Source organism: Pleurodeles waltl, chromosome 4_1, assembly GCF_031143425.1.
Source record: "Pleurodeles waltl isolate 20211129_DDA chromosome 4_1, aPleWal1.hap1.20221129, whole genome shotgun sequence".
NCBI classification, from domain to species: domain Eukaryota; kingdom Metazoa; phylum Chordata; class Amphibia; order Caudata; family Salamandridae; genus Pleurodeles; species Pleurodeles waltl.
This window is the reverse complement of record NC_090442.1, coordinates 645,198,158-645,223,370: the sequence shown is the minus strand read 5'-3', so window position 1 is coordinate 645,223,370 and position 25,213 is coordinate 645,198,158. Positions and strand designations below refer to the sequence as shown.

The 25,213-nt window shown below is 47.9% G+C and overlaps 1 protein-coding gene across 1 annotated transcript in view; it reads left to right on the top strand.

Moving 5' to 3' along the window:
• AMDHD1 (amidohydrolase domain containing 1) overlaps positions 1–25,213 on the top strand; it is a 210,389-nt gene that overhangs the window by 114,405 nt on the left and 70,771 nt on the right. The window contains exons 4-5 of the mRNA XM_069229089.1: positions 3,880–4,157; positions 21,924–22,149. Coding sequence (XP_069085190.1) covers positions 3,880–4,157; positions 21,924–22,149 — 504 coding nt within the window. The remainder of the gene's footprint in view (positions 1–3,879; positions 4,158–21,923; positions 22,150–25,213) is intronic.

Here is a 25,213-nt window from a genome sequence, read left to right as displayed (position 1 = left end):
ATTGATGATATCCTTCTTTTCTGGTCTGGGGACACACATTCCCTAAAGCTTTTCTTCCAACATATCAATTCAAACATGTACAATATTCATTTTTCTCATAAATATAGCACGTCAGCAGTCAACTTTCTGGACTTAACACTATGGCCCGTATTTATACTTTTTTAGCGCCGCATTTGCGCCGCTTTTTGACGCAAAAACGGCACAAACTTACAAAATACAATGGCATTTTGCAAGTTTGCGCCGTTTTTGCGTCAAAAAGTGACGCAAATACGGCGCTAAAAAAAGTATAAATACGGCCCTATATATCAAACATAACAGTCTGCTCCAAGCTTTTTAAAAAACCCACTGCTTGCAATGCACTACTACATGCCACTAGCTCCCATTCAAGCTCACAGATAAGAGCCATTCCCTTTGGTGAAAGCACCAGAATTAGACGGAATTGCAGTGAGGATGATGTCTTCCTAAAAGGAATCCATCATATGGAACAAAGTTTCAGACGAAGTAGCTACCACCCTAACACTCTCCAACAGGCTAGTAATAGGATCAAGAAAATGAAACAAGCTGACCTTTTAACCACACCACAAAAGGACAGGACTCGTAACAAACTGTCACTAATCATGACGCACAATGCCTTGAGCACTCAGATACATAGAATTGTGCAGAAACATTGGTCTTTCCTCCTAGCTGATAATACTCTACATAAAGGCCTTACTAAAAAAAACAGTATCACATACAGTAGAGGCTGCACATTACAAGATCATCTCTGCCGTAGTTTCATACCACCAGAAATCAACAACACATGGCTACGCAAAACCCCACATGGTTCTTACAAATGTGGCCATTGCAATATTTGCTGTTACATCAAAGACAAATTAATTGACTTTCAGTACAACACACTGGTCACGCATAGAATTTGTAAGTTCATCAACTGCAACACCAACTTTGTGGTGTACTGTTTAATATGCATATGTGGGCACATATATGTGGGGAGCATGATCAGACCATTAAAAGAGCGAATTCAAGAACACATTAGGGCCATTCGCTCCAACAACACAAACTACCCCTTTGCAACACACTTCAATAGTGCCCATGGACAACGAGAAATCTTGGGCATTACTGCACATGGAATAGATGTGGTGAACAATCCATCTAGGGGTGGTAATAAGACCACTATCCTGAGGCGTCTCAAAAGTAGCTGGATCATCAAACTTAGGGCTGTGGAGGAGGGCCTCAACATTGAGAAGGATTTACACATCTTCTTATGATTTACCACATATGTTAACAACACTGAGTCTCTCTTCTATTTAGGACATTTTGATAATCAACCCATACTGTACATTTCCTGTGATGATTATTCGAATGTGTTTTGTGTTGCATGATACAAGATAACATTCATATACTCTGTATACATTCTATAAGCTTGGTCTCTGTGTAACATATCAGAACTGTACTAATAGTACCTTGATTACTTTCTGCTCCTGCCATGTTGCCAGGCACCTCTCCATATCTCCTGCATCAGTCTTCCTTACACAACCATTATAATGCCTGCTTCTAGCACTGATTACAAACACTCCATGTCCCATGGCTGCAATACTCACTGGTCTAAACCGAAACTTAGCCTTTCCAGTATGGCGCCCACCGTTTTTCCCTCTACTTGCTCTTAGGGACTACTAATAGGACAGCTTCTAAAGCTCTATGCACAACTTTCATTCCTACTTTCCTGTCTCGTGGACTGACTTGTTAAGGTAAGCGTCCTGGATACGAGAGCACGTTTGAGATACAATTAATTTCAATACATGTTCACGCGGTTTGTTTGCTTGTTTTCTCTGCGTTTTTGGATGTTCATTATGAACTTTCTGTGTCCCGCATGGGTTCTAACATGCCTATTTTGCACTAGCATAAATGTAATGTATATTTTATTTACCGCTACCTACCCCCCTTCCGCCAACCACCAGCACTCTGTTTTCATTCCCCTTTTTTCCACACCTACTGAAGTAGCCTAAATTTTACAAACTCCCGGGCGCCGCGCAAATTTGGCTTCCGTGTTTATTTTTGTTTAAACACAGGCTTGCTTCCCGTAACCTTTTCATATGCAGTGAACGCCGGTAATGCTAGTAATTTTTTCTATTCCTCCATTTTCCCGTTTATTTTATACACGCGCTCACGATATTGTCGTCTACTCCTTTATTATTATTTTTTAGGGGTTATGTCATGCCACATGATTACCTACTTGATGACTTCCGGCTTTTCGTTAATCATAGTTAACCATCATTTTTACAACCACTACGGTTTCTGCGTCCTGCTTTTTAGACTCCAATTTGTCTCATTAGCATCTCTAATGTCAAACACCATCTCCTCGCTTAATAGTAAAATATTTTTTCCAGACTCATTTTTGTCACTAAGGTAACATATTTCTGTAATGATATGTTTTGTTTCAGTTCATCTTGGGCGTATCATGGCCCTGTTCTCTATTTGATATCACATCCATGATATCAGAGACTCCTATGATCGGAAACTAATTGCCACGACTACCTCAGTATATGGTACATATTCTCCCAGATTGACCACATGAACTATTTTGGCTTCTCGGAAACAATCCAGATTCCTTCATAAGAACTACCCACATTATAAATCCTGGTATGTTCCCTTTTCATCCCAATGGCATGATTCACATGACTTCTTCACTGGGTTTTCATTGCCTGGTCCACAGTTCAGCCTCCTTAAAACACAAACATGCAGACCAGCCACAATCAATACACCGGTGTCTCATCTTTTACATTTGAGATCCCACTCACCTTTATTTTCTTTCTCTTTTCACGATTTACAAAGGTGTACTGTTCTCCACTCTGGTATCTACGACTCACGGCAATTTGCTTATCTCTTTCTCTTGCTCGCTCATTCATCTCTCTCTTCACTTTGAGGCACTTGACTTCTAGGATAACATCTTTGCCTTTTCATAATATTTCCTTGACTTGTTTCCTCTGGTTCTCCTATCTTTCCCTATTTCTATATCCATATTTCTTTCTTAAACCCTCATTTGAGGTTGTCAATCTCCTGTTATCACTTATTACCATATTCTGATTGTATTGTTCTGTGTCCATGATTCTTGACCTACAGCCTTGAAATGTCCATGTGACAAAACACGTGTCGTCTGTTTGCAGACTATACTCTATCTACAAGGAATAAAATTCTCTTCAACCTCTACACATTGTTTGGACTTTGGACTCATCTTTCCACTTTGGAATTAATTCTCGGACTGCTTATGGTGTGCCCTGGTATTCTTTGATATTGTTAAGGACAAAAGCTCAAAAGATGAGAGTCCATTTAGGCGAGCCAGATGCCCTAGCAATAGTCTTGCTTTTCCATCTTCGAGGGGCAGGAAGCCCTAGTAAGGACACATTGCTCACCCTTTGAGCCTTCAAATGGTAGCTTTTAAAGCACTCCCACTCCAGATGACCGCCACACTTTTCTGCCCTTGGTCTTAGGGTATACATAGAGAAGAAAACAAATGTGGAAGATGGTGGCGTGCTTACAAGGCACAGCCTGTGATGGATATATCCCTGACACCCACAAGTTTAATTCTCACTGTGCATGCTTGCAACTACTCCCTGCTTGTGAGATTCTATAGTTATGACATATTGGAGGGCTCAGATGTACCACAACAAACTTCACCAGTCACCATAGAGTGTAACCTCTACTTCTACATTAAAAGGCCCTTGGTCTTGCCCCTGCAACATGGCTTTTTTTTAGTATTTTAACCTCTTTTTCTTATCTTTGCGTTAATTAAAAGTGCAACATAAACTTTCAAAATAAGTTTCCGAATGTGTAAGCTTTTCCTGGTTTTGCTTTGTGAATTTAAATACCCGTTTCCTATTTTAGCTTGCAGGTGCCACGTACATGGACATTCACCAGTCTGGAGGTGGAATACATTTCACTGTAGAGCGCACTCAGGGCGCTTCTGAGGAGGAACTCTACACCAGCCTCAAACGCCGCCTTTTGCGCATGCTCCGTGCAGGGACCACGTTGGTTGAATGTAAAAGTGGATACGGTTTAAATCTGGACACTGAACTGAAAATGCTGAACGTGATTGAACGAGCCCGACGTGAGCTAGACATCGGCGTTTCCTCGACTTACTGCGGAGCACATGCAGTACCCAAGTAAAATAAATGTTCTTTCTAATAATGCTAACCCACAACTATCTCTACCTTTACAGTGTATGAGTAAATAAGATAAGCCTTCGCTTTCTGACTGAATTATATTGAAACTAGTTAAACAACGCCCGGCTATAATTCCATACAGCATCTCAGTCTATTGGAACGTACCATTCGCTGCCTGTGATACTGTGTAGGAATATGCAGCCAAAAAATCTGCTGGGCCCGTTACCTACAGAACCTAAACCAATCATTTATATTGTATTGCTGTGGATGATGAGCTGTAACTTGCAGAGGAATGTAAAATGGGGGCTGGCGTTTAGGGGGGGTTGCCTTGTAAAGGGGGCAAGGGGCGGGGCCTGGGTAGGGATACTTCTTCCTTTACCAAGAAACAGAAACAATGCAAAGATGCATCAAAAACTGTGGAAGTTGTTTCTTGGCAAAGGGATATTATAAATGGGTTTATTGGTTGTAGCACCAGAAATCCCCATATAGTTCCTTCTGAAAGCCCCTGGGACAGAGTAAAGGCTATTCTTTCTGACCCTAGGTTACCTTCAACTGTGGCGAAGTCACATCACAATTAAGGCTCCTTGGGTCGGGTAAAAGGACCCTGAAACTGGCTATGCAATTTATAATGGGAAAACCACAGGATATTCTCACTAAGATACCAAACTGATGGAACCTCTGCACAGTTCTTTCTTCAGTTACAGTTCTTTACAATTATTTGCTATTTGGAAGGACTGTACCCTACGTTGCAATTTTTTTCAATTCATCCACTAAAGATGGTTTTAGTTTACGCAGCCATTTTTGCTTTCAGATGGCAACAAAAATATATTGCTTAAACAAAAATAACACCTCAAATATCTGTGTGTGTGTGGGCCTTTTCATATTTGCCAAGTAGCACATAAATTTACTTAATGGAATTCTGCTGAGTTGCTTAAAACTCTACAAGATTCTGCGGAGTTCAGCGAGCAGTGGAATTCTGTCAATGCGACGTGTGTTTTGAAAGCAATCGGTGGTGTACAGACTTCTTTCAATATGTCCTGGCCAAGTCTGCTCACTCACCGACAAATTTCCTTTTCCCTGGCAGTTCCTCACTCCCCCCACCCCTTAACCTGTTTTGAACCTCAGCTGCTTGTTGTCCTTCTTGGAGCCAAACTCTTCCAGCAGGGAGATGATGATGAACAGTACCCCACAGGCACTGTGGATGCCGAAGACAGAGCTCTTGCACCGCATGGAAGCCAGTCTCTGGGAGTTCAAACTCTTTTGGTGCCTCCTATGCCAAGCCAGGGACAAACTCAGGTTTGCCCTCTCGCGTGAAGAAGACCTCTTTCTCCTCTGGGGGACCGTAATGCCTGTTCTCCCTCTTCCCGTCTGCTTGTAGGACAGTACTTTTTGGGGGCACCGCATTCAGGGCAGCCTCCTCTGGCTCCCCCATTCACCTCTTTCACAGGAAGGGCAGTGTATAGCTTCTGCTGCCCCTCAAGTGCTTCATGCTCGTTGGATGGGGGTGCCATGATCTCTGCTGTGGGTCCTGGGTGTCCGTTGTCTGATACAAAGTAGGGAGGTGTTTTATAGGTAGCAGCCTCAGTGTGATAATAAATGCTTAGACGTCCCTCCGGGCGTGGGACAGACACAGCAACCAGGGGAGTTTCATTTCCTCTTGCCACCATTCTCCCACCCACCTGTTTTCCCTATCTGCAGCTGTCTCTGCTCTCCCAGGCTTTGGGCTACAGACTCTAGCTCCACCACTTTCCCAGGCCCTCTGCACCAGAGTAGCATCATGATGTGTTTCCACCTTCCTCAACTTGCCAGTGTCTGTGGGGGATGGGAGGGAGCAGAATCCATTATATATAAAATCCCAGCAACCATAACCTGTTGGAAAAAGCACAGCGAGTGGAAGAAACATGCCCAACACAAGCCACACCCACTAAGGAATGGAAAGCGTGGGCAGAAAGGTACATTGATAGCAGTACTTGAACTATAAATAAATTAAGTGGGTGGTAAACTCCGCCATGCAGTGGTTTGTGGAGTTTTTGCCAAACTCCGCCCTCCAACCGGAGCACAGAGTGAGCAAAGATTTGCGAACTCCGCTGGCCACCAAGAATGAATGAGTAGCAAGATTTCTAGACTGCACTGCTACTCCAATGAGTATTCTGGTGCTAAAACAGAAAGTATGAGAGCAGAGGCTGATACAATTAGACAGTGAAAGTCATGTCTTGAGATGTTTTTTGAAAGGTCTCTCACTTTCAGTTTGGCGTAGTCCAATGGGAAGTCTATTCCAGACTTGAGGACCTATGAGAGACAATGATCTTCTTTTTTGTTTTTGTCAGCCTGACTCTAGGAACTTTGGCAAAGTGGCCATTGGAAGAGCAAAGAGTTCTAAGGGGAGTGTAGAAATGGACCCTAGAAGATAGGTACTCAGGGCTAGAGTGGTTCAAGGCTCTGTGCATAAGGACAAGAGCCTCGAACAGGATCATTTTATCAACCAGTGCAGGTTCTTCAGGTGTACCGAGACTGAAGCTTGTCTAGGTAGGTTAAGAACCAGATGGATTGCCACATTCTGGACCATTTGCAGTTTCCTCAACAAACGTGGAAGACCTGCAAACAGGGCATTGGTGTTATCCAGCCTGGAAACAATCAGGCCAGGATCACTGTTTTCCTCATGGCCAAGGAGAAGCTCTGTAGAAACATTTTGGCAGTAGGTCAAAACATGTTCTGACCACTGTGTTATTTTAGTTTTGTAGTGTCAGCTGTTTGTTAAACTAGACTCCCACATTTTTTACTACATCAGCTTGTGAGGTGGGTGTGATGGCCCCATCTGGCTAATGTGTTTGTAGGTTGAGGGTAAGATTGAAGCCAATGATAAGAACCTCTGTCTTGTCATCGTTGCATTTCAGTTCAATAATATTCATCCAGCGGAATACACCTGATAGGCATGGTTTAATCAGCAACTGAGTGTCATCGGCGTACAAGATTATTTTGGCCCCAAAAGACTCGACCAGTGCCGCCACTGGGTTCATACAGATGTTAAAGAAGATTGGGCTAAAGACCGAGCCCTAGGGCCCTGCAACCAAGACATTCCTCTTGCAGGATGAAAAAGGTGGCATCCAAACTTCTTGGTATCTTTCTTTGAGGAAGGATTTCAGCTACTTCAGCGCAGCCCCTGTTGACTATGTCAAATAGACTGGCAAGTAGCCTGGAGTGCAGGACTGTATCAGATGTAGCAGAAAGGTCAAGCAGTACCAGACCTGCCTTTCCTGCTGCATCTAGCAAGCATTTTGTCACTTCGGACACTTCCAAAAGTGCTGTCTCAGTACTAAATTTAGGCCTAAACCCTGATTGGCTGGGGTGGAGGAGTGAGTTGGATTCAATATAGTTGGATATCTGGCAGTTCACAAACCTCTTCACAGATTTCGATGAGGATGGGAGCAAGGAAATAGTCCTATAACTGCTTGGAATGTTGGGGTCTGAATTGGATTTTTTCAAGAGAGGCAGACTTTTGGTCTATTTACAGATAAAAAGGACAATGCTGGATGACAGAGATTTGTTTAGTAGGGAGTTTAGAATTGTATTGATGACGTCTATTCCCTGTGCTAGAACAAAAGAGGGTCTGGGGGTCTGAGTGGGAGCCTGACTTAAGGATTAAAATACCAGCACTTGAATCATCCATCTAGATCAGGTCAAAGGAACAAAGTAAGCAGGTGATGGCAACTGGGGTTGGGGAATCAATGACTGAAATGACCTACAATGATTAAACCATTTTGAATTTCTAAAATATTGTTTTTGTTTAAAAATGGCCAGTTGTTCGCACAAATTGACTGAGAGAGCCTTACTGTGGTGGCAAGCCACCGGGTCTAAAACATTTTTGGACTATCCTAATGATTTCTTGTAGCTTTTTTCTCACCATTTAAGTCCTTCCCTCAAAACAAATTCTTTTAGTGGAATTGATTAGATTGGTGTAGGGTTTTAGTGCAGACTTGTATGTACCTTTGTCCGTCAAGAAGCTATTTTTACACTAAGGGCCAGATGTAGCAAAGGTTTTTACCCATTCTGTGTCTATGGGAAAAAGTGTTCGTACATATGGCCCTATGCTCTTTCGGCATTTTTGCATGTTTTTTTCTCCTGTCTCCAAGTTTTGTTTAACTAGAGGGAAGAGAGCTTGATTCGATCTGTCAAATTCTGAAGTGGGGGTGGGGGGGCTAACTGTTCCAGTGAGGAACTAATTTATTTGTCAAACACCTGTGCATCAAAATCTACAGGACCAGGAAAGTTTGGTGTAGTGCTTTCTAGGTTTCTAAGCAAGCTATCCGGAGGTCTCTTTGAAAACGGTAGAGTATTATCAAGTGGGTGGGAAGTTCTATGGCTTCCATATAGGGCCAACTGCCAACCGAGATGGATCAGATAATGGTCGATCCGGGGGAAAGGGAGGGAGTCTGACAGACTTAGGCCCTTATTACAACCCTGGCGGTCAGTGTTAAAGTGGCGGTAAGACCGCCAACAGACCAGCAGAAAAAAAAAATGGAATCACGACCGTGGTGGAAACCGCCAACATAGACAGCCACTTTACCGCTACGGCCATACAAACAAACAGCATGGCTGTCACCGCCAACAGACAAGCGGAAGACAAGGTACCGCCCACACCATTATGACACACCAATCCATCACCTTTTACGGGGCGGATTCAACGTGAACTAAAACACGGCGGAAACAGGACTTGGAAGGGAAAACACTCCCCTCTACACACCCCACGAGGAACCAGGACGCCATGGTGCCGGAACTCCAGATACTCCCTGCAATTGTCTTCCTGCTCCTCTACCAGGAGCACGACCACGGTGAGTACTGCACCTACGACACGGGGGAAGAGTGACACACACACACGCAACAAGCAATACCCTCACCCATAACAACACACACACAAATACATGCTGAAACATTTAATTTACATCCCCCAACACCCCCTTGAAGAACGCAAGGACAAAAGGAAATGAGTTGAACAAATGTAATAAATAAAAATCCATTAGTCAAGAATATATATACACTATTAACAAATATGTACACCAAGATTTCAAGTCCATGTACTGCACCACGACGCCAGCTCCACGAGGGGGCTCCATGCCCATTGATGTATCCTGGGGAGTGCAAAGCCAGTCTCTCAAGTCTCTCCAGTGGGTGGGTTGCCCACTGCTTCATCCTGGGGAGTGCAAAACCACAGTCTTACAAGTCTTTACAGTGAGTGGTTTGCCAACTGCTTCATCCTGGGGAGTGCAAAGCCACAGTCTCAAGTGGATGCCTTTCTCCTCTGGTTCTGGAGGGGGCTTAGTGCCCAGAGTGCTTCATCCTGCCAAGGACAGAGGTAGTGGATGTGATTCTCCACTGGTTCTGGAGGGGGGCTTTGTGCCCAGAGTGCGTCATCCTGCCAAGGACAGAGGTAGTGGATGCCTTTCTCCACTGGTTCTGGAGGGGGCTTTGTGCTCAGAGTGGTTCAACCTGCCAAGGACTGAGGTAGTGGATGTGATTCTCCACTGGTTCTGGAGAGGGCTTTGTACCCAGAGTGCTTCATCCTGCCAAGGACAGAGGTAGTGGATGTGATTCTCCACTGGTTCTGGAGTGGGCTTTGTGCCCAGAGTGCTTGTAGGAAGTTGGCTCTGTATGTACTATTTCAAAGAAAGAAATAGCATGCACAGAGTCCGAGGGTTCCCCTTAGAGGTAAGATAGTGGCAAAAAGAGATAATTCTAATGCTCTATTTTGTGGTAGTGTGGTCGGGCAGTAGGCTTATCAGAGGGTAGTGTTAAGCATTTGTTGTACACACACAGGCAATAAATGAGAAACACACACTCAAAGACAATTCCAGGCCAATAGGTTTTTATTTAGAAAAATATATTTTCTTAGATTATTTTAAGAACCACAGGTTCAAGATTTACAAACAATAATTTAAATGAAAAGTATTTCACTCCGGTATCTTAGGAACTTTGAACTTTGTGGCAAAAATGGCAATAAGCTATTTTAAAAATAGACAGTGCAAAAATCAACAGTTCCTGGGAGAGGTAAGTATTTGTTAAGTTCACAGGTAAGTAAAGCACTTACAGGGTTCAAAGTTGGGTCCAAGGTAGGCCACCGTTGGGGGTTCAAGGCAGCCCTGAAGTTACCACACCAGCAGCTCAGGGCAGGTGCAGAGGTCAAAGTGGTGGCCAAAACACATAGGTTTCACTGGAAATAGGGGTGCCCCGGTTCCAGTCTGCCAGCAGGTAAGTACCCGCGACTTCGGAGGGCACACCAGGGGGGTTTTGTAGGGCACCCAGGGGGGGACACAAGTAGGCACAGAAAGTACACCCTCAGCGGCACAGGGGTGGCCCGGTACAGAGTGCAAACAGGCGTCGGGTTTGCAACAGGATTCAATGGGGAGACCCAGGGGTCTCTTCAGCGATGCAGGCAAAGGGGGGGCTCTTTGGGGTAGCCACCACCTGGGCTAGGAAGAGGGCTTCCTGGGGGTCGCTCCTGCACTGGAGTTCGGTTCCTTCACGTCCTGGGGGCTGTGGGTGCAGTGTGTTTTCCAGGCGTCGGGTTCCTTGAAGCAGGCAGTCGCGGTCAGGGGGACCCTCTGGATTCCCTCTGCAGGCGTCGCTGTGGGGGCTCAGAGGGTCAACTCTGGCAACTCACGGGCTCGCAGTCGCCAGGGAGTCCTCCCTGTAGAGTTCGTTTTCCCCAGGTGGAGCGGGGGGCGTCTGGTGCAGATTGGAAAGTCTCACTCTTCCGGCGGGAAACGTGTGGTCTTTAAAAGTTGCTTCTTTGTTGCAAAGTTGCAGTCTTGTGGAACAGGGCCGCTGTCCTCGGGAGTTTCTTGGTCCTTTTAAATGCAGGGTAGTCCTCTGAGGCTTCAGAGGTCGCTGGACCCTGGGGGACGCATCGCTGTAGCATTTTTTCTTGAAGTGGGTAGACAGGCCAGTAGGGCTTAGGCCAAAGCAGTTGGTGTCTCCATCTTCTCTGCAGGGCTTCAGGTCAGCAGTCCTTCTTCATCTTCAGGTTGCAGGAATCTGTCTTCCTAGGTTCTGGGGGCCCCTAAATACTCAATTTAGGGATGTGTTTAGTTCTGGGAGGTTAGTAGCCAATGGCTACTAGCCCTGAGGGTGGCTACACCCTCTTTGTGCCTCCTCCCGGTGGGGAGGGGGTCACATCCCTAATCCTATTGGGGGAATCCTCCATCTGGAGGATTTCTAAAAGTCAGAGTCACCTCATCTCGGGACACCTTAGGGGTTGTCCTGACTGGCCAGTGACTCCACCTTGTTTTTCTCATTATCTCCTCCAGCCTTGCTGCCAAAAGTGGGTCAGTGGCCGGAGGGGCGGGCATCTCCACTAGCTGGGATGCCCTGTTGTGCTGTAACAAAGGGGGTGAGCCTTTGAGGCTCACCGCCAGGTGTTACAGTTCCTGCAGGGGGAGGTGTGAAGCACCACCCAGTACAGGCTTTGTTACTGGCCACAGAGTGACAAAGGCACTCTCCCCATGTGGTCAGCAACATTTCTGGTGTGTGACAGGCTGGCAAAAACTAGTCAGCCCACACTGGAAGTCGGGTACGTTTTCAGGGGGCATCTCTAAGATGCCCTCTGGGTGTATTTCACAATAAAATGTACACTGGCATCAGTGTGCATTTATTGTGCTGAGAAGTTTGATACCAAACTTCCCAGTTTTCACTGTAGCCATTATGGTGCTGTGGAGTTCATGTATGGCAGACTCCCAGGCCATATACTCTTATGGCTACTCTGCACTTACAATGTCTAAGGTTTTGCTTAGACACTGTAGGGGCATAGTGCTCAGGCACCTATGCCCTCACCTGTGGTCTGCCTTAGGGCTGTAAGGCCTGCTAGAGGGGTGACTTATCTATGCCATAGGCAGTGTGAGGTTGGCGTGGCACTCTGAGGGGAGTGTCATGTCGACTTAGTAATTTTCTCCCCACCAGCACACACAAGCTGGCAAGCAGTGTGCATGTGCTGAGTGAGGGGTCCCCAGGGTGGCATAAGACATGCTGCAGCCCTTAGAGACCTTCCCTGGCATCAGGGCCCTTGGTACCAGGGGTACCAGTTACAAGGGACTTACCTGGATGCCAGGTTGTGCCAATTGTGGAGACAAAGGTACAGTTTAGGGAAAGAACACTGGTGCTGGGGCCTGGTTGGCAGGCCTCAGCACACTTTCAAATCATAACTTGGCATCAGCAAAGGCAAAAAGTCAGGGGGTATCCATGCCAAGGAGGCATTTCCTTACAGTGCTTCATCCTGCCAAGGACAGAGGTAGTGGATGCCTTTCTCCACTGGTTCTGGAGGGGGCTTTGTGCCCAGAGTGCTTCATCCTGCTAAGGACAAAGGTAGTGGATGTGATTCTCCACTGGTTCTGAAGGGGGCTTTGTGCCCAGAGTGCATCATCCTGCCAAGGACTGAGGTAGTGGATGCCTTTCTCCACTGGTTCAGGAAGTGGCGTGGCCGCTGGCGGTGCTGGCAGCGGGCTCAGTAGCGGCGATGCTTGCGGCGCTCATTGTGCAGCGGTGCTGGTGGGGGGCTCACTGACCTCGGTGCTGGTGTCCTGAGCGGCGGTGCTGGTGGCGGCCTGACGGACCTCGGTGCTGGTGTCCTGAGCGGCGGTGCTGGTGGCGGCCTGACTGACCTCGGTACTGGCGGCGGTGCCGGTGGAGGTGTTGTCTGCCGTGTAGGTTGGTGGCGACTTGCCTTTCCTCCTCAGGCCCTTCCCCACCTTGGATGGTAGCGCAGCTGTCTTGCCACCCCCAACTGTTGGCTTTGCAGAGCCCTTGGTGGCAGGTGTTGTGGCCTTCTCCCTCCAGGATGTGGGCAACTTCTGCTTGGGAGGTGGGGGAATGTCCTTGGCCTCCACCCTTGGGACACTGGCAGCCCTGCTGCTTGGCACACTCCAGAAGCCAGTTACTGCTGGCACCACTGTGGCCAGTGATGTGGTGGCTGAGGTGCTGGGTTGGGACCTGGAAAGGTGGGCCCTAGGGGACCGAAGGGGTGGGGGAGGTGAAGGGAAGAGGTCAAGGTTTGACAGGAAAAGGTTTTTCGACACACTGGGACCGGTAGATGGAGGGGGTTTGGGAGTGAAGGAAGAGGTAGTGGTTGTAGGAGGTGTCCGTTTGCTGACTTTGGGTGAAGGTGAATGGGCTGGAGGCTGTCATGAGGTGGATGGCTGTTGGGTGGGTGTGTGGCTGCGTTTTTGTAGTTTGGGAGGAGGGCTCACTGACACACTGGGAGAGGACACGGGATGTATGAATGGTAGTGGGGGTGGTGAGTGCACGTGAGCGGTGTGTGGTGATGGGTGTGCTGGTGATGGAGGTAGTGGCTGAGGATGTAGTGCATGCAGGTGTGAGTGGAGACGTGACAGGGAGGGAGGAGGGAGACGTGGAGGAGGGGGACACAGTGGAGGCAGTGGATGTTGGTATGTCTGCATGGGTAAGATGCTTGTATGAGTGCCTGTGGGATGTGTGGTGCTTATGTTTGCCAGAGCTTCCCTTGTGTGTTGCAGTGTGTGCATGCTGGTCTGATGGTGTGCTTGGGATAGTCTGAGGTACAGGGGATTAGGTCTGGGTGGAGGAAGTTGGAGTGGGGAGGTTGGACAGAGGGATAATGGCTGCCATCAGTGCTGAGGCCAGAGACTGAAAAGCTTGCTGTTGGGCTGCCTGGCCAGAATGAATGCCCTCCAGGTATGCATTTGTCTGTTGCAACTCCCTCTCTACACCCTGGATAGCATTCAGAATGATAGACTGCCCAACAGTGAGGGATCTGAGGAGGTAAATGGCATCCTCACTGAGGGCAGAAGGGCTGACTGGGGCAGGGGCTGAGGTGCCTGGGGCGAAGGAGATGCCCTCCCTTCTGGGTGAGCGGCCACGGGGCACACGCTGAGGTGCTGCTGGGAGGGCGGTGCTGGTAGGGGGGGTGGCAGCTGTACCTGTAGATGCGGGAGGCACAGAGGGGCCCGCCACTGCAAGGGAGCTCCCATCAGAGGAGGAGTCAGTGTTGCTGGTCTCTGCTCCAGTCCCCGATGTGGAGCTCCCCTCGCCCACCGTACCACTGGTGAATTCTGACTCCACAGTCTCGCTCTCCAGGGCCATGTGGGATGCATCTCCCTCCTGCTCCGGTGGCACAGCTCCTCCGCCTGATGATGCCAATGCACACAAGAACAGGGAGAGCACAAAAAGGGGGGGGAAGAAAGACATGTTCAGTGCATGCAACACTGCTACCGTTGGCGGACACTACAGACACAGCACCCCTTTGCACTACGTCATGCACTCAGAGTTCCCTAATTGATCACATGGACATGGGGTACATGCCCTATGGCCGATTGCTGCACACATGGAAGTCACAGGAGCCTGATTGGGTGTAGATGGCTCTTACTGCTGGTGGGGTTGGGGTGCCACTTGGCCGGCCTCACAAAGGGTCCTTTCCTGCAAGGCTCGCCCTAGCCTAGGGGAGCCCACAGCCCACCTCCCCCACCCAGACACCGCCAATGCACGCAGAGTCAGCTGTATGTGACTATACTCACCCCCATGTGGCTGCTGTGATGCCCTGAAATGCCCATCCAACTCTGGATACGCCACTGCCAGGATCAGGAACATCAGGGGGGTCATGGTGCGACGGGCACCCCTCCCACGTTGGGAGGCCATCCCCAGCTGGGCCTCCGCCGTCTTCTTGCTCCAGCGGTGAATGTCCTCCTATCTTTTTCGGCAGTGGGTGCTCCATCTGTGGTGGACCCCCAGGGCCCGGAAATCCTTGGCGATGGCACGCCAAATATCCTTCTTCTGGTGGGCGCTGACCTAGATGAATAGTACAGGGGAAAAGGGAAAACATTAACCGTCCGGCCCATCACAGTCATTGGCCCACGTTACCACCCTTGCCCTGACGCACACACACTCACTGTCGTATCATGCACGCTTCATCTCCCCGCCATATCTCCCATCCACACCACTCCAAATAGGCATTGCCCATACAGCATGCTCACAGTGTACTCACCTGTTTGTCTGGAGGACCGTAGAGTAGCGTGTACTGGGGGAGAACCCCATCTACAAGTTTCTCCAACTCCTCTGAAATGAAGGCAGGGGCCCTTTCCCCAGACACTTGAGCCATCGTCCCTTCCAGACTTAGGTCACAGCAGCACTTGCAGTGTAGGTCCTCTCCTGTCGAAGATCAGGTATCAAGTGAGTGAACAGACAGAAAATGGCAGTCCTGTCCGTGGCGGTGCGTACCATCACCGCCGGCGTACATCGTCATTGGCTCCTGGGACCCATAGGGTCCAATGTTAACCAATGCAGGATTCCGCCGCGGTCTTCGACCGCCTACTGCGACGGTGTACAATACCCGCCAGTTACCTCATATCCCCTTGTCCCACTTTACTGGTCAGGCAGCTGCCATTTCAGAGGGCCACATGGCATTAATTTCAACTGCGTTGCACATATCTAGGCCTTGCATACACACTGAGACAGGCACATAGTGGATTGACTAATGTGCGCAAGAAATTTGTTATTTTCGTACCTCAATGTTGGCTGACCCTCGGATCGCTGTTCTCATCCATAGAGCACGCTGGGGCAGGTGAGGAGATGGCGACAGACTTGATCGTGCCACAATCCAGGAACTGTGTGCCCAGTTGGAGCCAGACCTGATGTCAGCTATCCGCTATCCTACAGGAATACCCCCTCTAGTGCAGGTGCTGTCAGTACTCCATTTCCTGGCAAGTGGGTCTTTTCAAACTACAGTGGCCATAGCATCAGGGATGTCCCAGCCTATGTTCTCAAACGTGTTGTCTGCCCTTCTGAAACACATGCGCAGCTACATCGTTTTACCTGAGGTGGAGGATTTGCCTACAGTGAAAGGTGACTTCTATGCCCTGGGACATATCCCTAACATCATAGGTGCCATTGATGGGACACATGTGGCCTTGGTACCCCACCGCAGGAGTGAACAGGTGTACAGAAACCAGAAGAGCTACCATTCTATGAACGTGCAGATGGTGTGTTTGGCAGACCAGTACATCGCCCATGTGAACGCCAAGTTTCCTGGCTCAGTGCATGACGCTTACATTCTGAGGAATAGCAGCATCCCTTATGTGATGGGGCAACTCCAGAGGCACTGTTTGTGGCTACTATGTGAGGTCATGGACCCTATACAGTGTGAATAGTTGTCTGGGGTTGTTCCTAAGGGTTAGTGTGTGTGTAACAGTTGACCCTCGACATTTGCATGTGACTCTGGCTACCCCAACCTGTCATGGCTACTGACCCCCGTGAGGAATTCCAGGACAAGGGCAGAGGAACGCTACACTGAGGCACATGGGCGAACTAGGAGGGTTATAGAGAGAACCTTCGACCTCCTGAAGGCCAGGTTCCGGTGCCTCCATATGACAGGTGGTTCCCTATACTACTCACCAAAGAAGGTGTGCCAGATCATCGTGGCCTGCTGTATGCTGCACAACTTGGCTTTGCAACAACAGGTGCCTTTTCTGCAGGAGGATGGTCCAGAAGGAGGTGTTGTGGCAACTGTGGAGCCTGTGGACAGTGAAGAAGAGGAGGCAGAAGAAGAGGACATAGACAGCAGAAACACAGTGATCCAGCAATACTTCCAGTGAGACACAGGTAAGAAGACATCACTGCCTCCTACATCTGATATAATTGTTCTACCTCTCATCGGTCTGTCACTTTCACCCAGTGTATGGACCCTGATTTGTCACTTTGCCTTTCAATTTCACAGATGTGGGTCCCACTGTGTGACCTCTGCTATGTTACTTCATGGACTAGAGCTGTGTGACATAGGTATGTTGACAATACTATGGACATTGCTATTTCCCTCCGTTATTGCAAATACACATTAGTGAAAGCACAGACTGACTCCAGCTTGTTTTGTAACTCAAGGGTGTTTATTTAAGTGTAAAATAGTGGAGGGGTTTGTAAAATGGTCAGGGGTGATGGTGGAGGAATGTCCATGGCAGAGTCCAGTCTATTTGTCTCACAGGTGCATTGTCCAAAGGGGCATAGGAAGTGGGGCTAGGGCAGTTTAAGGATGGACAGGGTGACAAAGTGGGACAGTAGGATCACATTCAGGGTGGTCTCATTTCTTGGTGGGGGTCTTGGCATTGTTCTCTGTCTTTGTCCTGGATCTCAGGGATCATTTGCAGGGTGATTCTCCATCTGCAGGGGGTGGGGTGCTGGTGTCTTGGTCCTGTGGCGGTGCCTCCTGTCCACCAGCGCCGGCGGAGGTGGTGGGCAGTTCATCGTCCAGGCTAGTGTCAGGGGCCCCTTGTTGTGCCACAGTGTCCATCCTGGTGTTCACAAGGTCCTTCAGCACCCCTACAATGGTGCCCAGGGTGGTGGTGTTGAATTTGAGTTCCTCCCTGAACCCCAAATACTGTTCCTCCTGCAGCCGCTGGGTCTCCTGAAACTTGGCCAGTACCGTTGCCATCGTCTCCTGGAAATGATGGTACGCTCCCATGATGTTGGAGAGGGCCTCGTGGAGAGTGGGTTCCCTGGGCCTGTCCTCCCCCTGTTGCACAGCAGACCTCCCAGTTCCCCTGTTTTCCTGGGCCTCTGTCCCCTGAACCGTGTGCCCACTGCCCCCAGGTCCCTGCTGTTGTTGGGGTGGTGGGTTAGCCTGGGTTCCCTGTAGTGGTGGACACAATGCTGATTGACGTGTCCTGGGGACAGAGGTATGGGCCCGCTGGGTGGGTGCTGTGCTGGTGTTTCCTGAGGGGGGAGGCTCTGTGGTGGCCTGTGACTGTGTCAGGGGAACCGACTGTCCCGAGGTCCCAGATGGGCCGGGCTGGTCATCTAGATCCAGTTGGACAGTGCTGCTGTCATCACTGTGGGCCTCTTTTGTGGTTGGAGTGGACATGTCTGGAACCTCCTGTCCAGTGACGTTGGGTAGGGGTCCTGCAGGGGTGTAAAGGCATGATTATTGCATCTGTGTGTGCCATGGTGTGCAATGGGTGGGTGACCCTGTACCCCAGTGCTAACATTCTTGTGTAGGAGCTTGTGTGAAAATTGTTTAGGGGTCTGTGTGGGTATGTGTAGTGGACATGCATTGGTGATGGATGCCATGCTTTGTTGTTGCATGCAGGGCTTGGTGTTGGGATGTGTGGTTTGTGCTAGTGGGACATATGTGAGGAGTTGGAGTGATGGGGGTGAGGGCGAGGGTGGGGGTATGTGATAGCATGCAGGTAGGGTGGGGGATGTAGTAGTTAAAATTTGACTTACCAGAGTCCATTCCTCCAGCTACTCCTGCGAGGCCCCCAGGATGCAGTATAGCCAAGACCTGCTCTTCCCATGTTGTTAGTTGTGGGGGAGGAGGTGGGAGTCCGCCGCCAGTCCCCTGAACCTCAATGTGGTGTCTTGAGACCATGGAACGCACCTTCCCCCGTAGGTCGTTCCACCTCTTCCTGATGTCATCCTGTGTTCTTGGGTGCTGTCCCACAGCGTTGACCCTGTCCACGATTTTGCGCCATAGCTCCATCTTCCTAGCAATGGAGGTGTGCTGCACCTGTGATCCGAATAGCTGGGGCTCTACCCAGATGATTTCCTCCACCATGACCCTGAGCTCCTCCTCAGAAAACCTGGGGTGTCTTTGCGGTGCCTTGGGGTGGTGTGGGTGCTGTGAGAGGTGGTGTGTGTTGTGATGTGTGGGGTGATGTTTAGGGGTGTGAGGTGTTTTGTGCATGGAAGGTGTATGAGTGATGGTGTTGTGTGCCTCTGTATGCTGGTGTGGTCTTTGCTTTTCTGTCTCTCTGCTTCTCAAAAATTTTGGGTTGTAAGGTTTTTTGGGTAATGTGGGTGTGTGTTTTATTTTGTATTGAGTGTGTGGGAGTGGTGTGTGTATTTGGAATTGTCCAATGTGGTTGTGTTTTGTAAAAGAGTGTGTATTTTGAGCGCGGCGGTGTGTACCGCCAGTGGAATACTGCGGTTGACAGACTGCCGCGTGGATTTGTGGGTAGTGATAGTGTGGGCGTATTCCTGTTGGCATGAAGGTGGAGGTTTTGTTATCGCCAGTTTATCACTGACCTTTGGTGTGGCGGACTTGTGTGGGAGTCTAGATTTTGGCAGATTCCGAGCTGTGGTTCGTAATAGCTGTGGCATAATTCTGCGGCCGCGGCGGTGTGTTGGCGGTCTTCTGCACGGCAGTAACCGGCATTTACCGCCGATGTTGTAATGAGGGCCTTAATCTTTTATTGGAGGAAACTAGGTCGATAGTATGTCCATCTGAGTGTGCGGGGTTGGTGACCATTTGCAAGAATTCAAGAGAGGCCTTAATGTCCTTGACATTAAGGGCATTATTTAGAGTTTGGCAGAGGGGGTTACTCCATCACAAATGTGACAGATAACCCATCCGCTGTATTAAGATTCTGTAATAGCCTATGGAAATTGTAATAGGGAAGATGGGATATCCGTCACATTTGTGATGGAGTAACTCCTCCGCCAAACTCTCAATCAGGCCCTAAGTGTGTCTTTATGGGAGGTGGAGTCCCCGTGAATATTAAAGTCACTTAGTATGGGACAGTGTGAGAAGCGTAGTAAGACCTGTGCCACTGATTCATTAAGGGAATACCAGAAGGGACCCGTAGGGCCAAGAGGTCTATAGATCACAATAAGACTGATCCAGTGTTGGGCATTCAGTGCCAGTCAGAAACCAAGGGCTTCTGCCTCCAGTAAGTAATCAACTGGAAAGGTGGAGCGTGAGTAAATGTGTTTAAAAGGAATAGCAATGCCACCACATCTACCATTGGCGAAGCCTGACCCGCCAATTGGCAAATTCACCTTTCGAAGTCTGCAAAAACCTGAGGAGCATTATTGCTATGCATTTCACTGAATGAAGAACTTCCAACTACATCTTCACAAAAAAATGTAAGGCCACTCCGCTATAGCAGGACTTTTGGAATAAGGGAAGTGAGAGGCTGTCGCAAATCTACACTCTTCGACTGTCTCTGTAGCTGATGTTTGAGTCGATCCTCGTACGAAAAGGTAGAGTTAAGTAGCTTTTGGAGTTGATAACATCGACACTTGCATTGGAGACCGAAAGTTTTGTATTTCTTTCGCATTTGTTTTCAGCAGGTTTCCTAGTACTGCCTTCTCATTGGGCTGGTCGCCCTCCTATGCTTGTGATAATGGGTCACAGAAGCCAAGGTTGCAGGGCTGGACAGAAGCCTAGGACCACGTACCCCTACTGCACTTTTGACACACTTTTTTACTTTCATTTTGGGAACGTCCTATCCATTCATAGGCTTCCTTCATCAATTACTTCTGTTGCTCTCCTTGTCCGCCCTCCAACTTTCCTGCTGCTCAGCTTTCACCCGAGATGGTCTAATATGATTTTCAAAAAATTAACACAAAGGCTGGAGTAGATTTTACAGTTGACGTACGTAATGGGAGTCACTGAGGTGAACTGATTACAGTTGACGGACCTCAGAGCACGCTATAAAATGTGTAAATTTATCAGTGCTCTGTTTAATCATTTACTGCAGTAAGACTATCATTATAGCCACCTACTAAAGGCTATTCCATTTGTTAAAGGCCCGAATTATATGCATGAACTATAGTGCCTAAAGGGTAAACTTATAAATACTTGGGGCTCAATTGTATGATTTCCAGGAGTCTTGCTTGGATATTCCGACTCCCAGAAGTACTAGTACCATACGTACAGGTATGTACAAGATACAGGAATAGCAATCCGATTTGAATGAGCCAAAACTAAACCAGAATCTCAACAGAAACGTGTAATTCATGATTTGCCCAGTAAATGCTGTCACTGGCTGGTACCTCCCATTACTTGTTACTTCAGAAATTACTCTGCCCTCAGAAAGAAGATCTTGGTGTTTTATTGTCCTGTTTTGCGTTACACCTAATCTCCTTCTACCTGGGTATTAACAACCCTTCCCAGACTATGGGGGTCATTCCGACCCCGGCTGGCGGCGGAAGCCGCCCGCTTGGCGGGAACCGCCAGAAGACCGTACCGCGGTCATTCTGACTTTCCCGCTGGGCCGGCGGGCGACCGCCAGAAGGCCGCCCGCCGGCCCAGCGGGAAAGCCCCTTCAACAATGAAGCCGGCTCCGAATGGAGCCGGCGGAGTTGAAGAGGTGCGACGGGTGCAGTGGCACCCGTCGCGATTTTCAGTGTCTGCAAAGCAGACACTGAAAATCTTTATGGGGCCCTGTTAGGGGGCCCCTGCACTGCCCATGCCAGTGGCATGGGCAGTGCAGGGGCCCCCAGGGGCCCCACGACACCCGTTCCCGCCATCCTGTTCCTGGCGGTAAGAACCGCCAGGAACAGGATGGCGGGAAGGGGGTCGGAATCCCCATGGCGGCGCTGCTTGCAGCGCTGCCATGGAGGATTCCTATGGCCAGGGGAAAACCGGCGGGAAACCGCCGGTTTCCCTTTTCTGACCGCGGCTTTACCGCCGCGGTCAGAATTGGCCAGAAAGCACCGCCAGCCTGTTGGCGGTGCTTATATGTCTACCTCAGGAGTGTCCTTGGTCTGCCAGAAATAGGCTGATACACATAGCTCCCTCAACCATCCCTCCTGTGCATATGACGTCTTGACCACCCCATGGCGTTACAATTGTCGAGTGAGGAATGTAAGTTGACTTGATGCAGTGTATCCTTCATGACTGAGCCATTTCCCCATTGCAATATATCTTCTGGATCCTCACTTATCATGAAGGCTTAATGTGTGAAAGCCAATTAGAAGCTAACTATAGGTGCAACTGAGGGGTTTCTAATGACCCTTATCTTCTCTTTCCATTAGGGGGAAAACTGCTACTGAGGCTGCGGATGACATTGTTACAAAGCACCTACCTCAGCTAAAACAGCTAATGCTGGCCGGTGAACTGCAAGTGCATAATATCGATGTGTTTTGTGAGAAGGGTGTGTTTGATCTGGCGTCCACGCGAAAAATTCTCCAGGCTGGAAAAGATGCAGGGTTACAAATTAACTTCCACGGGGATGAGCTTAATCCAATGAAGGCTGCAGAGGTACCAACCAATACATTGTAGTTGACATGTTTGCGTTCAGTAGATGTGTTGTTCTCTTTAAATGTAATTACTCACATTTTAAAGGAGTGATTTTTTTCTATGTGCCGGGTGAACAATACAGTCCAACGAGTACTTCAAGGTGTATCCGATATTTTTGGATTTTCTTATCCATGACCCTTTGCTTTCAATTAGTAAATTGGTTGGTACTGGCATAGAGAAGGAACATGCTAAATTTGTGGGTCTCAGGCAGCGCTAGCCATGCAAAGAAATACAAGCAATTGGGAAATTGTGATACTCGTTATGTTTAGAGGTTGATAATTCAGCCATCTGTGGTTCACTACACATGCGTTCCTCATTCTGCCCTTTGTTGAGCAATAAAAAGAGCATTTTGTAGACAGACAACCCTGAATAGTCCCACTCTGAGTGTTGTTCTTAAGTGAGGCCAGTTGAGTAGGGCCAAGTTTATGGATTTCCCAGGATATGATTGATACTCTTGACCTCCTGGGACTGTTGGATGTTCGCCAAATGGAAACTCAAGTTTTAACTGAGCTTTGGAGTCTCACTGTGCAGGTTTACAAACTCGTTGCAGTTGTGCCAGCGGACAGATTAAAACATACCTTGCATATCAGTCTGGTACTCTGGTGAGCAGTGCAACTATTAGATTGAAGAGCAAGCGTTGTTCATTTCATTGTAGTCCTAATGCAGGAGCCATGAATAATATCTCAGCATAAACGCCCACTAGGGGGCGTATGGCTGATTCTGTCCTGGCAGGTATGCCAGTGAATACCACTCCTTGGGGACATGCCAGCTGATTTGTCTTGGAAAACGGCCAAACTATCTCAGTTGCTGCCTCCCTCTCATTCAGTTACTGTCGGTTCTCCTCAATCTACGTGTCTAGTAGCAGTATTTAACTTTCATATTAGTGTTACACTCCTTTTCAGTTCTCATTTTGTTTCCACCCGTGAATGGGCTAAACATTTGTAGGATTTTCTTTCTTTTGTCAGTTTCTCATCTTCTCATAACTGATCACAGTTGCTCGGTTGTATCTGAATTTACTCACTCATACACCCAGAGACTCTATTTCTCTTGAAACTCTATTGATGTCTCTCCCCATCTCTATTTCCCAGACTTCTATCCACTCCCTTCCTCTCGCTAATTCTTCTATTGCTCTCTTACATTACACAAGGAAGGGTCAGTGTGGGTGAAGTGTTAATTGCTGCAAAGCTTCATTAGGTGCCCATCAGTAAAAGGGATTGAAAGAAAGTGCTTGCTGATTGCAACCTACTTTAGCTACCAACTTGCAAGTCAATTATCTCTTTGGGCGAGTGTCCCTTTATATTGTGCAACTTTCTCTAACTGTTTTTCTCTTGCGCTTTCTTTTTTCTCTCAATATGCAGCTTATCCCAGTTTATGAAGTTTCTATTTGAAGTCAGCAACATATTATATCTTCTTTGTTCCCAAAAGGTGATGTTTTTCGTGCCATTTACTTATCTCACTTTATCCCTCCTGAAGTATTCCCCACCACATTTCATATTGTCTGTCATTGATGTCTATCAGTCCCATCCTCTGCCTTTGAGCCCCTTCTTTCTCTTAAGTCCCCTGCACCTCCCTTCTTTCAACCCATACGCTTCGAAATGGCCTCACCATGGTTAAGCGCTGTAAAAGCACCTGGCATTAAATAATATAACAGGCTCTGAAGGTAGATTCCCATTATTGGCCAGATTTATTCCAGCCGAGAAAAAGATTATGATGTAAATTTGATACCCAAGAAAAAAGTTGGTTTGGTAATATATTTTCGTTTGCAGGTAGATATGACCCTAGATGTGCCAAAGAAAACAATAGCTACACGACCACAAAAGTACATGACAATCTTGGTAACATGACGTGTTACCACATTATTCACCATCTTCTATAACTAGGCAAGCTACACAAAAGGTTAGTTTTCCAACAACTACAGAGTTTTTTTTAGAGTATTATAGCGTTGTAGATGTGGTACAAAACAGTGTTCAAACAGTGCAATATTATTTCAGTTGTTGATCCACATAATATAACAATTGGAAACCGAGAGTGCCTGGATCCTAATACTACAATCGTAGGATTGACTCTTTCACGGTCAATCCTATGATCCCTTAGATGCAATTAAGAGAAATCATGCTTCTGAAAATGGGACTTGAGTTGTCCAGTTTCTTCCTTACAAACATACTGCAATAATCCCTCCTTTGCCAAGTGAGATGTTCCTCAGGAGTTTACAATGACATCTTTTTTAACTTCATCATTTTGCTTTGGTCCAGTGTGCACGCTGATTTGGCATGGTGGTGGTGGAAGAAGATAGGAGAGGAACCAAATGGGAGGTGGGAGGCATCTGGGGGGGAGGGTGTATGTGCCAGAGAAGTATGCCTGACAACCTCGTATTCATGAACACACACGTGTGTTGCTCTCTCAACACATTCAAACTCGAATAATTGACTTCATCTTTCACAGTAGTGGCCCAAAGAGGAAGGTATTCTTTACTACTCAATAAGGTGCTACATTTATAGCTCTTTTGGGGGGACCTTTTTAGGCGCACTTAAGACAATGCCTAGATAGTCAAGAGTGGTGACCCTTCAAGGAAGTCTTCATGGTTTTTTAGTCTGGTGATTTGGTGAGAGCTCCATGTCCTGAGTTCCCTCCCAAATGTTTGGCTTGCACCTCCTCATTTACTTTAGTCTCCGGACCACATCCTTTATTTTGTACAACATCCATTAATTGAGCAACTCCTGAGCTTTCCCATGCAAAGATGTGCCACCTGATGTTTCTAAAATCTGATCCAGGTTCTCCTGATGTATTACCCTCCAATTGGCATCCTGTTCGTCTGTGCTGACACCTCATGTTGTCCTTGGGCATCGTGTTTCTCTATGCCTTGTGTCTCCTGTTTTCTTGAGATTGTGCTTTCACTTTGATGATGCCTTCACCATGCCTTCAATGCCGTTTTCATGCCTTTCAAATGAGACCTGTTGATCCACTGTTGGCTCTGATACCTTACTTAAAGCTTCCATGTCATCAAATCCAGCAGTCAAATTGAAGT